At 43.4% G+C, this 14546-nt stretch overlaps 1 protein-coding gene across 1 annotated transcript in view; it reads right to left on the reverse strand.

Annotated features, from left to right (window-relative positions):
- Positions 1-9608: 9608 nt before the first annotated feature.
- The window catches only part of CDK19 (cyclin dependent kinase 19), a 154766-nt gene continuing 149828 nt past the window's right edge, over positions 9609-14546 (reverse strand). The window contains 1 exon segment of the mRNA XM_014312044.2: positions 9609-13826. Within this exon segment, the coding sequence (XP_014167519.1) occupies positions 13695-13826 (132 nt within the window). The 3' untranslated portion in view covers positions 9609-13694.

The raw sequence follows: 14546 nt of genomic DNA on the forward strand, positions 1-14546 counted from the left end.
GCCTCATCCCTGCTCTGGCAGCCGGGATGTGCCAGGCCTGGGCACATCCTGAGGCGCTTCTCACTGCAGGTCTCCATTTGCAGGTGCACATGCAGCAGCTCAGAGGCCACATCTCTCAGTGGACACAGCAGAGCACTGGATTGTTGCCATCCTATTGTCATCACCAGGAGCCAGCTGGAGTGTGAGGGGACTGCTGGGCACAGCACCCACCGGCCTGGCTGCCTCTGCCCTGTTCACACACACACAGTTTGCAGCATGGTGTGCTCCCAGCATGGTTGAAAGGCTGCTCTCCTCTCCAAGCACATCAGGAGCCATGGCACAGCCCTCACAGGGCCAGCTCTGCCCACAGGGTGTGTGCTACCCCATAGCTCTCAACTTCCATACGTGTTGTCCTGGGAGCTGCACCAGCTGCCCCAAGCCAGGACAGCCATCAGCCCTGCAGAGATCCCTGGCAGGCACTGCAGTGAGCAAAGCTGGGTTTGGGGTTTGAGACAGTGACAGCTCTACTGCCCAGATGCCTGGTCCTGCTGCAGCCCCAGCACTGGGCAGCCCTACACCTTGTCTGCCTGTGATGGTCCTGGGCCCTCAGGCTAGCAGTGGCTCAGAGAGAGTTCAGGCCCTTTCAGGGCTCTTATTTTGGGACCAATGCTCTTCAAAATCTTCATCAAGAACATAGAAGATCTGGTCAAATTCATCCTCAGCAAGTTTGCAGATGACACAAAGCTGAGCACTGCAGTTGGCACAACAGAGGGAAGGGATGCCATCCAGAGGAGCCTGGACAAACTGGAGAAGTGGGAGCATGAGAACCTCATGAGGTTCTACAAGGCCAAGTGCAAGGCACTGTAGGGTCAGGAGAATCCTAGTGGTGAGTACAGACTGCAAGAAGAACAGAGAGGAGCCCTTTGGAGAAGGATTTGGGGTTCTCATGGATGAAAAGCTGGACAGGAGCCAGCTGAGCAGATGCAGCCCAGAAAGCCAAACACATCCTGGGCTGCATCAAGAGGTGTGGCAGCAGGTCAAGGGAGGTGATTCTGCCCCTCTGCTCTGCTCTGCTCTCAGTCCCCACCTGGAGTGCTGCATCCTGCTCTGGGATTTCCAGCACAAGATGTGAACCTGTTAGAGGGAGCCCAGAGGAGGCCATGAAGATGATCAGAGGGATGGAGCACCTCTCCTGCTCAGACAGGCTGAGTGAGCTGGGAATGCTCAGCCTGGAGAAAAGAAGGCTACAGGGAGACCTCCTTGTGGCCTTCCAGTACCTTAAGAGGGCTTACAAAAAGAAGGCAGAGAGACTTTATATGGGCAGATAGTGACAGGACAAGGGCCAATAGTTTTAAACTGAAAGAGGGCAGGTCTAGATTAGATATAAGGAAGAAACTCTTCAGTGTGAGGGTGGTGAGGCACTGAAACATGTTGCCCAGAGAATTGTGGCTGTCCCATTCCTGAAAGAGTTCAAGGTCAGGTTGGACAGGTACCTGAGCAACCTGATCTAGTGGAAGGTGTCCCTGCCCATGGCAGGGGGTGAGCTGGATGATCTTTAAGGTCCCTTCCAAAACAAACCATTCTATGATTCTGCAGGCCTGTGGTGACATTAGCACTACTGAGGTCCAACAGCAGTGACTGCTACAGGCTCACATAGCCCAGCTACAAAGCAAAGAGAAAAGGCATGCTGGTGTTCCAAGAATCCAGTGGAGGAGTAAAAAAAGGGGTCCTGACCCCTCAATGGAGAGCCTTGTGTAAAAAACAAGCAGTGAGAAACTCCTGCGGAATGGCATTTGCTCACACTTCATAATACCACAGTTCACATATCATAAAATCTTAGCTTCATTTAGGTTGAAAGAGACCTTCAAGATCAGCAAGACCAACTGTAAGGCAAACACAGCCAAGTCCACCAAGCTGAGACAAAGTCAGCTGAGCCCATCCCCAGCAGTGTCTGGCACACACCACAAATACCCACATGCACGTGGCTGTTAAAGCAAGTTCTGGTGACAGAGAAATGCGGGGTGATTCAAGAGAAAATAATGAAGCCACTCCCACCCTCCCGTGTGAATGTGACTCACGTGGGCTCAAACCCCAGCCAGATACAAATCAAGGGTTCATAAATGAAATCTAAAAGAGCACCCCTTGAGGGCTAGCAGCCTGCCCCACCTCTCTCCCCCTGCTGGGATGTCAGTCTCTCTAATGGATTCTGCCATGTTTGTTCAGATCCTCTCTAAATGACCCTGTCCTCGTTCCCTGCCAGCATCTCGAAGGGAAGCAAAAATGCACATTTTCAAGGGTTTTCTGGAAGAGGGTCTAGCTCTCACCCTCTTCACCCCAAGTGGGAAAGTCATTTGAGTCAGTGTAGCCTTTAGCTGGGAATCTTCCTCCAAAGCAGCTGCTACCTGGGACTTTGGGGCAGGGTCAGGCTACAGAGAGAGGAGAGCAGGATGACGATGCCAGTGGGTGCTCAGTGTCCCACTCTGCAGAGCACGGGGTACAGCCAGCCTCCTCCTTGATGTCTGAAGAAGCAATCATCCTTTAGCCCTGCAAAAATATGTTGGAGACCTCCTTCTTGCTTCAGACCTCTGCTACCTCCCTTCTCTGGAGAGGCTGAGGCTGCCTGCCCATCAGATGATTTAAGGAGGCAGCAGCTTCCTGCTTGCAGAGGGCTTGCATGAACCACACCTTGCCTAGTCCAGATGGGCCTAAGCACATCCTACCATCTGGAGCCCCACACAAGCATAGTATCTGGAGAATTCCTTTTGCCTGCCATGGCCAAGGAATCCAAGTTTCCATCAGCCCTTACTGTTTAACTTGCAGGTCAGTGAGATGGATTTCCTCAGCAAGACTTGTGTTCCCCAATTAGAGGATCCAGATTCATGGCAGATGATGCCTGCCATACTGCTGAACTGCCTAACTCTGCCCAAGTAGGACTATTATTTTCTTCACAGCTTCCTCAGTTGTCTCCAATGAGACACACCATGCTTTAATCCACAATGGTATATCACATGTAAGAAAATTTGAAAACTATAATCCCAAGAGGGCTCAGACTCTGCTCTGAAATACATGCTGTCATGTTAGATACCCTGACAGACAAATATCCAAGCTGTCAGACAGTTCCCCAGGACAGCAGACAGCACTGACAGCAGATATCCTCCCTGGCAATAAAGTGAAACAAACCACCCAAGGGCCTTCTGAATACATATTTTTTTTTTAATGCATCTGCCATTAACCATAAAATGGTCACCTCAGGTACAGATTGCCATGTCTCTGGAGAAGAGAGGCTTTGTGTAGGACTGGGCAAAGCTGAGCCATAATAAGAAAAGCGGCATTTTTGCCAAAGCTTAGAGCAGTCCTAGCAGATGAGAATAGAGCAGGGAAAAAAGGGACTGTAAGGGATCAAACCTTCCTCAAGTCCACCCAAATCCAGTGAACTGTCAGCTACTGATCTGTATCTGCAGAGAAGCAGAACACTCTTCCCAAAACTTCCCAAAGTCCTACCCTCACCCACATGTGGCACTCATAAGACTGTCCAAAAAATCTCAGGGCCAAAAACATGTTGGAAGATGGGTACCACAGCCCCATTCCATGGAGGCACGCAACCACAGAGCTGGGCAACGCAGTGCGTCACCCTTCCAGCCAGGAGTGAGCTGCTGTGCACGTGGCACCTTCCCCTCTGCTCTCCCCCGGAGGCCCTGGGGAGCGGCATGCGTGGGGGGAAGCGATGCACAACATGCCCATGGCTGCTGTGCAGGGCTGCGCTGGCACCTTGCTGCTGGCACTGGCCTCCTCCACGCTTCCAGCTTCTCGTGCCCCTGTTTGCAAGGCTAGCATTTGCCAAGGCACTTCAGGAGGCCCAGAGAGTTTCTATGAGGCACCATGGTCTTTGTAAAGTGTCCATAAGAGAGGAGCCCGGTGCCAGAGCCCCTCTGTCTCAGACAGGAGTGGCACACCAGCAGTGCTACCCACTTCCAGGCCGCCCCAGGCGCTGCCGGCACCATCCCAGGACGCCCACTGCTGCAACGTGTGCGGACAGCTTGTACAAGGTGGGGACTCAGGCTCCTGGGGGTTGGGCAATCTTCCTTCCCATCTCTGCACGTGGGCCCTGCTCTGGAGCTGCTCCATGGTGGCACACTGCATTCACCACCCTTTGCCCACACCACTGCCGCTGCCACCCAAGGGGGGACCTCTGTGCCCAGGGCCCAGCTCACCAACCCAAGAGCTCACATCCATCAACAGCAGCAAACCTCCACATCAGGTCTGTGCAGGGCCTGAGGGACCTGCCCGTGCCACACACCACCTTCCCTTGCAGAAGGGATGGCTCCAGCTGGAAGGAGGTGGGTCTGGGTCAGGGAACTCACTCCCAGCCAGCAGCTGCCAGGCTGGGAGCTGGCCTGGCACCCAAGGAAGGGCTCAGGTTACACGGTGGGGACGTCTGGCCCTGAACATCCCAGGCTGCCATACGTGGTGTAAACCTGAACCCTGCTGTGTGAATGCTCAGCACTGTTATATTTAGGATGCATAGCTATGCTGGCTACACAGGGTATCCTGTTTTCTCAGGGCATTTTTGGGAAACCAGTTATTCCTTAGCTCCACATTTGGATATGTGTGTGAGAGCAGCAAGGCATAGGAAACTTTTTTGGTTTAAGAAGTGATAGCAACTATCAATGTCAACACAGTTTCACTAATCACGCTGATCTAAACAAACTTAGGACATATCCCAATAATTTAAACCTGCATACTTCTGGAATTCACCTGTAGGGTAAGATCCTGAAATACCAAAGTAAAAGTGTGTTTTGTTTTCATATTCACACGTAGCATATCCAGAAACCATCCCTAATCTCACAGAAGCAGCAGTAATTCCCACTCTCTTCCTGTGTCCCCTCTGTAAGCATGCCATGTCGCATGTACTGGATTTTCAGCCCACACAAGGACAAGACTGAATGCTGCTGTGATGCTCCCTTGAGTTCATTTTCAAGGTAATGGATAGGCTATCCAGAGTCAGGGCCAGTGCATTGCTGGTCTCTCCACAGCCACACATGAAACATCCCAAAGGAGCTAGGCAGAACACAGATGGATTACCACATCTCTGATGCACGAGAAGCAGCAGTGATAATGCAGTCTTGGAATAGTACAACCACTGTGTATTAATAAAAGCATGACGCACTGCAACTGATTTATGAGCTTGGCACGTTAGGTGGGAAGAGAATATGCCTGGTTCTGATAGAGCTGACAGATTGTTCCTTACATCCTCCAGCACACACGATCCACTGACGAGTATTTCATAAGATTTAAGTTAGCAAGTCACAGCTGAGCATGTCTCCACAGACAATACATGTAAATGTTATCATGTGAGATTGAGTTCCTGGAGTTGGAAGTGTACGGCCACTGTTCAAATATGATACATGTCACAATCTCAGATGACTCAAATGCACTTAAAATACCTCTAATATTGCTCTGGATGATAAGAGAAGCTGCTTTCTTCCTACTTTCCAGAACCAACTGTTTCAAAGTCACAGGGGACTTCCAGCTTTCATCTAGCAGCAGCATGATGCAGAAGCAACTCTTGATAATCCCCATTGGGACATACCACCAGGGTGTGTTAGTAGATGTCCCCATTGTTTCTTAAATGAGTAGGGATTTATTTCTATGCTTGTGGGATACTGCAAGCTACAAGAAAACTTTCGGATGGTTAAAGAAAAGCTCCATTATTACCATTATTCTGAAACCACAAACTATGCAGATTTTCATGCAATTATGGGTAGGTAAGACCAAAGTCTATAAACTGCTCGACATGATCAAGTCAGTCTGCTTGCTATGTGCAGGGAATTTCCTAAAGGTGACCAACTCCCATCAACTTTGCTGAGTATACTTTCTACAGTTGTGATCCTGTACTCATAAATATTTCTTTCAAAACCAAGTGTTGCAGTTCCTACACAATATCATGGTATGATCTGCCTCTTTGAATCTCCTCCGCTGCAGTGGAAGGATTGACACCAGCAAGGGAGATGCCTGATCTCCTTTGGGTCCTCTTCCTTAGCAAGTTAATGTCCTGAGTTTTACTGCCAAAACCAAACTACTGGAAACTGTCCTTCTTTCTTCTGTACCACTGCAAAAACAAGTCATACAATTACAAAAGGTTGAAAACTGAAAATCATAATTACACTCTCACAAATTACTCATTCCACACCACACTAGATAATGGCAAGATGTTTTAGAACAATAGATGTTTTAGAACTGCACAGCCTTGCAGCAATTATATGATCTGATAATTTACAATCATCTCATAATACTGTCTGTCAAACTGGGGGGCCACAGGAGCCTTTTGCATAAGACTTTAAGCCTTTAATTTTGTGGTTCTCTGTCTCACCTGTCAGCCAAGGAAGTGTGCTTTCTGTAAAAGCTGATTGCTTTTCCACAGACCTGTGTGACCTGAGCTTACAGGTTAAAGTTCAGTGTCCACCTGTGTAAATTGTCTGCAAGACTGAATTGACAACCGTGCCCCTGACCAGGTCATGCATGCAGAGCTGAGGTTATCTTTTCAGAGCAGGGCTGTGCCACGTTGCCCAGACAAAGGCAGAAAACATTTTTTACAAATGTTAAAAATACATACTTAAAAGTATTTAGAATTTCATTATGAACTGGAGAACTTCAGATACATAAATTTGATAGCATTAAAACTTTTTTTACAAAATCAAAAGGCTGCATGCTTCTACTCCTTTTACCTCCACAACATCCCAGGGAATTCCTATTTGTGGATACAGGGAAGAATCTTACCAATGTAGGCTTACATGCAGGCCACAGAAAGGATGTCTGGGCTGTACATCACTTGGCATATTTGGTTCATAATTAAAACTTTGTCTGCTGCTGACAGGTATGAAGAATTCCTTTCTTCAGTGCTTCACATATCAGGCTTTTTGGTATTTGAGACATGATATTTTGTGGGATGGAGATGGCATAAAATATATTATTGCTGGCTATCACATCATATCCAAGATTCAGTAGCAAATAACTAATTTTTTTAAAGTAATATTTGAATATTTTCCTTTACTAATTTATTTACTGTGTTTACTGACAGTGCAAGTAAAAGTAAAAATCCATTCTGGGAATGGAATGGGGCACAGGTATCCTTTCTGTAATGATTTCGTATACCAGCTTTATTCAAACAACTTCTTACTGAACAACATCATCAGATGTTTTAGCTAAGAGAATGTATTGCTGAATACTTCATTCAGCCACATGTTCTGTGCATGCAATGCACATGTAGAAGTTAAATACTCTCAGGCTGTCCTCTTCATAATGCTTCAAAGAACACACAAAATAATCACAGAAACAGCTTGTTACAGACCCTACAATACACATAGCAGTATGCCACTACACCAAGCTGGAAAAATTGATCCTATTCTAAGGCAAGTACATTATATAAAAAATATTAGGTAGGTTAGTATTACTTTCAGATTTGCAATAATAATGATAGTAATACTAACAACAATAATAATATTAATTTTTTAAACACCTACTCTGGATTAATTTGGCAATCTGTTACATAACATTTGTGGTACTCCCCCAGCAATTTCAGCAGCTCAGCTATGACTGTACACACATCTTTCATAACCTTGTTGGTGATTTTAATCTACCTCAGCAACTGGTGTTCTAATAAATATTTCTTGCAAATGAAAAAAATCATTGTATAATTATCCCATCATATTTTTCTAAATTACTATAAACCCACCAAAATAAACCAAAGCTTCTGTTTTTTTCTGTGACAATAATCAAGGATATGAAGCTCTCTGGAAAGTAAAAAAGCAGAACCTACCTGTTAAAACAACATTACAAGAACACCATCGTTAACCTTTGCTAGCTATTGGAACACTGCTTGCTCAGGTTCTGTGATTAGCCAGATTAAATTGGTGTTTGGCACTAACATGATGCTTCTTTTGTTGAAATAGCACACGGAAAGTGGCAACACTACTGCTGTGTATTGTCCAGCAGTAAAACACCATGATATTACAGTAATTATTTTTCATATTCCAGAGTGCTGCAAGCCCCAGTCATGAAACTACTGTATCAGAACAAAATGACTGTTCTTGTCACAGGGAGCTTGCAAGGGGCATGCAGGGAGGCAATGGATGGAGACAGACTGGAAGGCAAAATGAACACTGGAACAGTTTCACAATAGATATGACTCCTTGCACACCAGTAGTGTAAAATACTAAACTTCTGTATACATCAACACCAGGGGGCTTTAATGTGGGGTGAAGAAGACACCAAGGAGGGAATTTTTCAGAATTTTATGCAACATCTCTTCAGAAACAATGGGCAATTGGAAACAGAGCCTTAAAATGCTTATTTAGAAGTCTGAAAATGAAGGGTGCAGAGGCTGACCTGATGGGACAATGAGACCAAGAGATAACGTCTTGATTTGAGTAAGAGGGATGGTGTAACAGCAGGCTTTGGCAGTCATGAGCAAGTGAAGAGAGAAGCTTTACAACTAATGTAACAGAGATGCCAGAACCAGGGCAATAACACAAAGCAAGAAGCAACAAGTCAAAGCAAAAGACTAGTAAACAACCCATTCTGCAACTTTCTCAGTGGCTGTGAAATCAAAGTTGTTTATCTGTCAAGGACAAAAAAGGGACACCATTAATTCAGATCAGTATTATCAGCCTGGATTAGACTGTAAACTGAATGACCAGGTAGGAAAAACAGAGAGAGATGTGCTGTAAAAGAATGGAGATTGAGACAGAGCTGGCATAGGAGGTTTTAGAAACATGCAAGTCAAAGCTGTTAACTAAGCACAATTGGATCAACAAAAGCACAACAGAAGCAGAAGCCCTGAAGTTTACAGAGTTGGGAATATTCAGTTGCAGTGAGGCTGTCTTGAGGTGTCAGAGACTCAGACTAAGCTTTTTGTCAAAAGCTTTGTCCTATTCGCACCCTCGCGTAAAAGGCACACGAAAAACCAAAGCCTCTTTCTTAATGCAATGGGCAGTGCAAGTAAATCCCAACCGTTCTTATCCATGCAACTGTTATGGAAAAGACATGTGGGATTTTTGGAAGAAGTTTCCATCCATCCATCCACCCATCCATCCATCCAAGTTAGATGGAACAGAAACACGCAGACTAGCAAAGCACACAAAATCCCATTGTGAAAACCCACCAATAATGCTCTAGCTCATACTTTCCATGTTGCCACCAGAAATACTTGAAATGCTCCGAGATCCAGCAGGAGGAGAAAGCAGGAAAGCATTTATTTCCAGAACAGAGTAAACCAGCTTTCTTTTTCAGAAGATGCAGTTACAGGATTGTCATGCAAGTAATAATGAATCTCAATGAGTGCCATCAGTGTGGCACACCCGCACACAAGCAGAGAGCAAAGCCTAAGAGAACACTCCATCCATCCTGCTTTCCATAAGGCTTCATTCTATTTTGATAGACACATAGCTGTGAATATCCTCGTGGGCATTTTAAAAACTGCAATTTCAACTCTGAGGTTTTGCAAGCTTTGTTTTCTGTGGTGCATGATATCATAAACATCCTGAATATAATTACAACTGCAATTTTGTGGGCTGTATTTTCCCTACTGGTAGCCTGAAGTTGACGTTTACAAAAACTTTTCTACACGCTTATTTGATTTGAACTTTTTATTATTATTACAAATGTATATTATTTTATTAAAAAAATTCACACTGAAGCAAAGTCAATTCCATTTCATTACAACCAAGAATATAAAATAAATGCAATGAACTCATAGCTTAGTTTTAACAGTCATTTAAAGAGTGACATCAGGACAACTTAAAAGCAGTAAACTCTCAACTCTAGAATGAGAAACAAGTATTTTGCTTCATGGTTTTGGTAGCCCATTGGCACGGGCACTACTGAATGTGGCCACCACAGATCTAGAGCGGGAAAGTTTTGTGGCAGCACCAGGCGCATACACAGTAATTTCTAATGGAAACTACAAAAATGAAAGATGCGTGCATGAAATTATTAGGAAAAAAAATAACTGAGTAAAGACAGGCACACTTCCACAAATAGTAAACATGGGAATATACAACTAGAACAATTTGAAAAGTTACTACCTTACATATATAAAAAGTTCTTTAAATTGCTGTTAAAAAGGACACGTTCTGTCCAGATTTTGTGTAATACTTTTTAGTGTCTACACAAGACAAATTTTTAAAAAAATTAAATAGCATTAATTTACTACTAAATATTTAGGAGATAACAGTGCATTAAGGACTTTTTTCATATTGTAATACACATTGCTCCTGTCTGGCGACATTTTTAGAAGATTACGTATGGCCTTATGTACAATACATTTATTTAATCCTAAAACAATTCTTTACTTAATGGTGTTAAAGTACCATTCCTGAAGATTATGAAGGGGAACTAAGCTTATTATGTTTATATAAAATATCATACATATTTGAACACTTCTAGCTTCCCGCCACCCCTCCCGCTACGAATGCGCTTCCCTCCCCCTCCCCAGATACAGTGTCACAGATACAGTGCAGGAGTCGCAGCTTTCCCTATATTTTTCCTTCATTGTGCAGTTTGTGCTACATAAACTTCACCAACATGGACCAGGCTGCTCATCCCATTAATTCCCCACGTGTTTGATTCCTCTGAGCCACGACGTGAAAAGCTGTGCTCAGCAGCCTGTTCTCCCACCAGGATGGAGAAGACAGCTCTGTGCCTCTCAGTGCAGGTGTGAAACACTTTGCTGAGGGTCTATAGGTTATGGGCAGAGACAGAGCTGAGTAATAAAGAAACTGAACAGGCAAAAAAAAACCTCATAAAAATGACATGGTCCTGGTTTCCCACAACAAACTGCACAATTCACTTCTGAAAGCAGAGAGTTTTTACCTCATGGGATAACCCCTAGGCAGCAAGGCTTCTTCCACTATGACTGCTGCCAACCCTGGCAGCATGCATCAAGCTCCCAAGAAAAGGCAAATTATTTCACCCCAGTGAAGAAATTACAAGAGTGTGCAGAGCCTACATTTTGAGCCAGTGCTTTTATTCCCTCTCCTCCTGGCTGTGAATTTGAAGGAACAGAGGAAGACAGCTCAGTTTCACCTGTGCGCATAAAAGCTAGAGAGGAGTGGCATGTGGTCATCTATCAACCCAACCAGGACAAGAAATGCAAGTGCAGCTGAGAGAGGTTGTGGCAGTCACTCTAGAAGCTGGAAGTTCACTCAATTAAAGCACCTTACATTGCTGTGAAGTTTCACACTCTACATACAGATTAATCTACACCACGATTTTGCCTTATTGGCACAAGAGCCCACCTTAATTAACCAATGGTCCCCTGCCACCTCCTGATCTCATATGAATTTTGATGATCAGCTGCAGGTCACAGCAGGGAAAAGAAATGTTAGATAACTGTAGTAGAAAAGACAAAATAATTTTGAGAGAACAGAAGGATGAAAAGAACATGAGGAAACAAAAATCACTCTGCCATAAGTTAATTTCCAGAAATGTGACATTCAAATCACGGAAGTATAAAAGAAATGTTACTTAATAGCATTGGCCAAATACCCATTTGATCAAAAGTACCTCGTCTTAACATCAGTAAAGGGAGAGACAGAAAGAATGTCACCCCACAGTCACTGAAATACAGGAATAATTAAAACCTGTCCTTTCAGAGTACTACAGTATGTATAAAATGTAGCACTTCCAAGGGTTATTAATTGCAAGTATCCTTTGGGAGATTATTTTTCCCCAGAAAGAATTTTTCCCTTCAATTGCTTCATTTAGTTTTTCACCACCTTCTTATCCATTTGATGACAGAAGTAGGTTTTAGCTGCTTTTCTGGAGCAGCTGGGTGTTGTCAAAATTACATGATGGTAGGAATGGCCAAAGCAAGCCAACTGCTCACACAAAGCAGAAAAAAAAGTACGAGTTTGAGGAGGAAGGGGGCACTAAAGATGACTGGGAGATCAAACCAGTAGAACCATATATGTGATGAAAAGCATTCTCCTCAGAGCAAACAGACCTACTCATCTTGCTACATCCAATTACAACTTCAGTGTGAATGTGCGCGGGTACATAATTTTTTTGTGTGGGCACAGGACAGAAGAGAACACTCTGCAGTATAAAAACCTGTTACCACTGACCATTTACACCTGAACTCCTGTCACCTCTTCTCTGGACACCAGCCGCAGAAGCTCTCTGATGTTACACTGCCAGTAGCTCTCTAAAAGCATTCCTCCAGGTTTTCTGCCACAAGAGCCAGCCCTATTTCTGAAGGCTGAAGCAAAAACGAAGCTGTCCCAAATTACATGTTGTGTCTCTCTGAATAACTGTGGTTCCAGAAGTTGGACAATAATCCTCTGATTATGCTTCTGAACTCTCACTTAATTACTAGGGATTTTCTGCCAGCTACCCATCCACTTACAGTCCCTTAGGCACAATCAAAACATGTTTGCTCTAGGGAAAAAGAAACATTTCAGTGCAATCAAGCGCATCTGGTGTAACTAATCTGGTTAATCACAGCAATGTGAGGGACACAGAATATGCATTATAAACAAGAAAAAGGAACAATTTTCAACATGCTTTTCAAACTGCACAATAATTTCTCTTAATTATAAATTCTAACATAAAATGATTAAATGCATTTGTTTTTCCAAGTCTTAGTATTTCTGTCACCTTTAAATTTTGAGAACTGACTCAGGAATGTGAAAAAAAGCTAAATTTATAGAACTCTCACACACAATAATAAGCTACTTTGCAGAAGTACAGAAAAAGCCCGTCATCCACATTCCTACTGAGGCTTGAGGGCAGTAAATACGTTTTCCTGACTATTTTGGTGTCCAGCCTGGGAAGACATTCCATTCTTCTGTTCCAACAGATCCTGAAAGCATCTCCTTTTCATGTGACTGTCCTGGTTTCATTTAAAGTAATGCTTAATTTAAAACTAGTCAGAGCATGATCACTGTGATTTCAAGAATTCAATGTGAATGAGTTAAGAAATATCAGCAATCTTCTGTTTGGCGTTCAGTCCAGTAGCATGAAGCATATCTGTTGCTGCAGAGACTCGGGTGGGTTTTTTTTCTTTTTTCATTTTATTAATTTTTAAAATTTTTTATTTTTAATACTTTGCCTGAAAACTAGACTAATAAAAACAGAATAGTAAAATACTCTGGAACAGTAAAATTTTGCTGTTCTTGACATCCATGAGCAAAACAGTAATATCCTGTGAAAATAACATAGTGCTTTAAAAAGGTGCAATATACCTGTATAGCTAAACTGGTTCGCCTAGTATAAAACTAACTATATACAAGCTTGAAAGCCTGGGAGTTCAAGATTTTAAAACTTTAAAATCCCATCAAAGAGATTGAAAAGACAGATTTATGGCAATCACTACAGCATAAGGAAGGTGCACCAGGAATCCTTCAAAATTCCAAAGGTTAAAGAAGTTAAGTGCTGGGTTCAGATCAGAAGGGTTCATTAGAGTAACCACAATGGAGCACATGCAAGGGCAGGAAGGAAGGAAAACTTCACAATAATCTTCTTTATGGCAATAAAGGGATGGGGATGGGGCAGGGACTGGGGAAGTCTTCAGTGAGTGAAGTTTTCCTTTTATCATCATGAATTTTAATTCTGCATCATAGTTTGTATTTTTGGTCTTCTCATCGTTATGAACTTCATATTGCTGGAGTCTTCTGGCTTCTAGTCCATTCCTTTCTGAGTGCAGCCGGTCAGGCCCCTCAGTACCTGTGAGACTGATGAGATTGGTGATACTGAGAGCTCTGCTGAGACGATGCGGAATAGCCCATTGTACTCTGGGACTGAGAAGATCCCTGAATGTTGCTTTGGTAACTCAGACGTGAGCTGGAGTGCTGCAGGAAAAAAAGAGAGTTATCAAAGGAATGATCATCACAGGTCTAGCCTGCAGCTCAGGAAATTTTTAACCTCTCTGGTGCTCATTAAAACATGATTGTTGGGGAAACTGACTAAATAGTGCTACTTTTTAGGGTCCCATAAAACAAGTCATCATTCTGATCTGCAATCAGCTTTAACACAGCACACAAAATATACAAGAACCCTTGGAGACACCTAAAAGCATGTACACATCCATTTTCTGAAGAAAAATTCACAACAGACAAAGAGAGCAGACTCCCTTTCAAAATTCATCTGTTTTTTAATCTTACATCTATCATTACTGTAAATGCTATTAATGCTAAGACTACAAACATCCTTCTCAAGATAGGCAATACTAAACGTTATAACCATTTTATTCTTTTCTGAGAAAAAGACAACCATGACTACTACTCAATTTATCTAAATGAAAAATTGTCCATTAAGATATAACATTAAGTGAGTCTTTTAACCTGATACCTTAACTACTGCAAACAAGGATAACTGCTTAAAAATGGGTATGGGTATGTACGTAACCTAACGTTCATTTTCCTGAGTATTTTTTTTCCCCTCCACTATGGGACTGTCAGCTCAGTGGACTCCACCCTCAGTGAGACAAATTTGTAAATCTTGCAACCTCCAGCCTCCTGAATTTGCCCTTTCATTATCATAACCGTTTCCCACCCAGAATTAATTGTGAA

Source organism: Geospiza fortis, unplaced genomic scaffold (genome assembly GCF_000277835.1).
Source record: "Geospiza fortis unplaced genomic scaffold, GeoFor_1.0 scaffold98, whole genome shotgun sequence".
NCBI classification, from domain to species: domain Eukaryota; kingdom Metazoa; phylum Chordata; class Aves; order Passeriformes; family Thraupidae; genus Geospiza; species Geospiza fortis.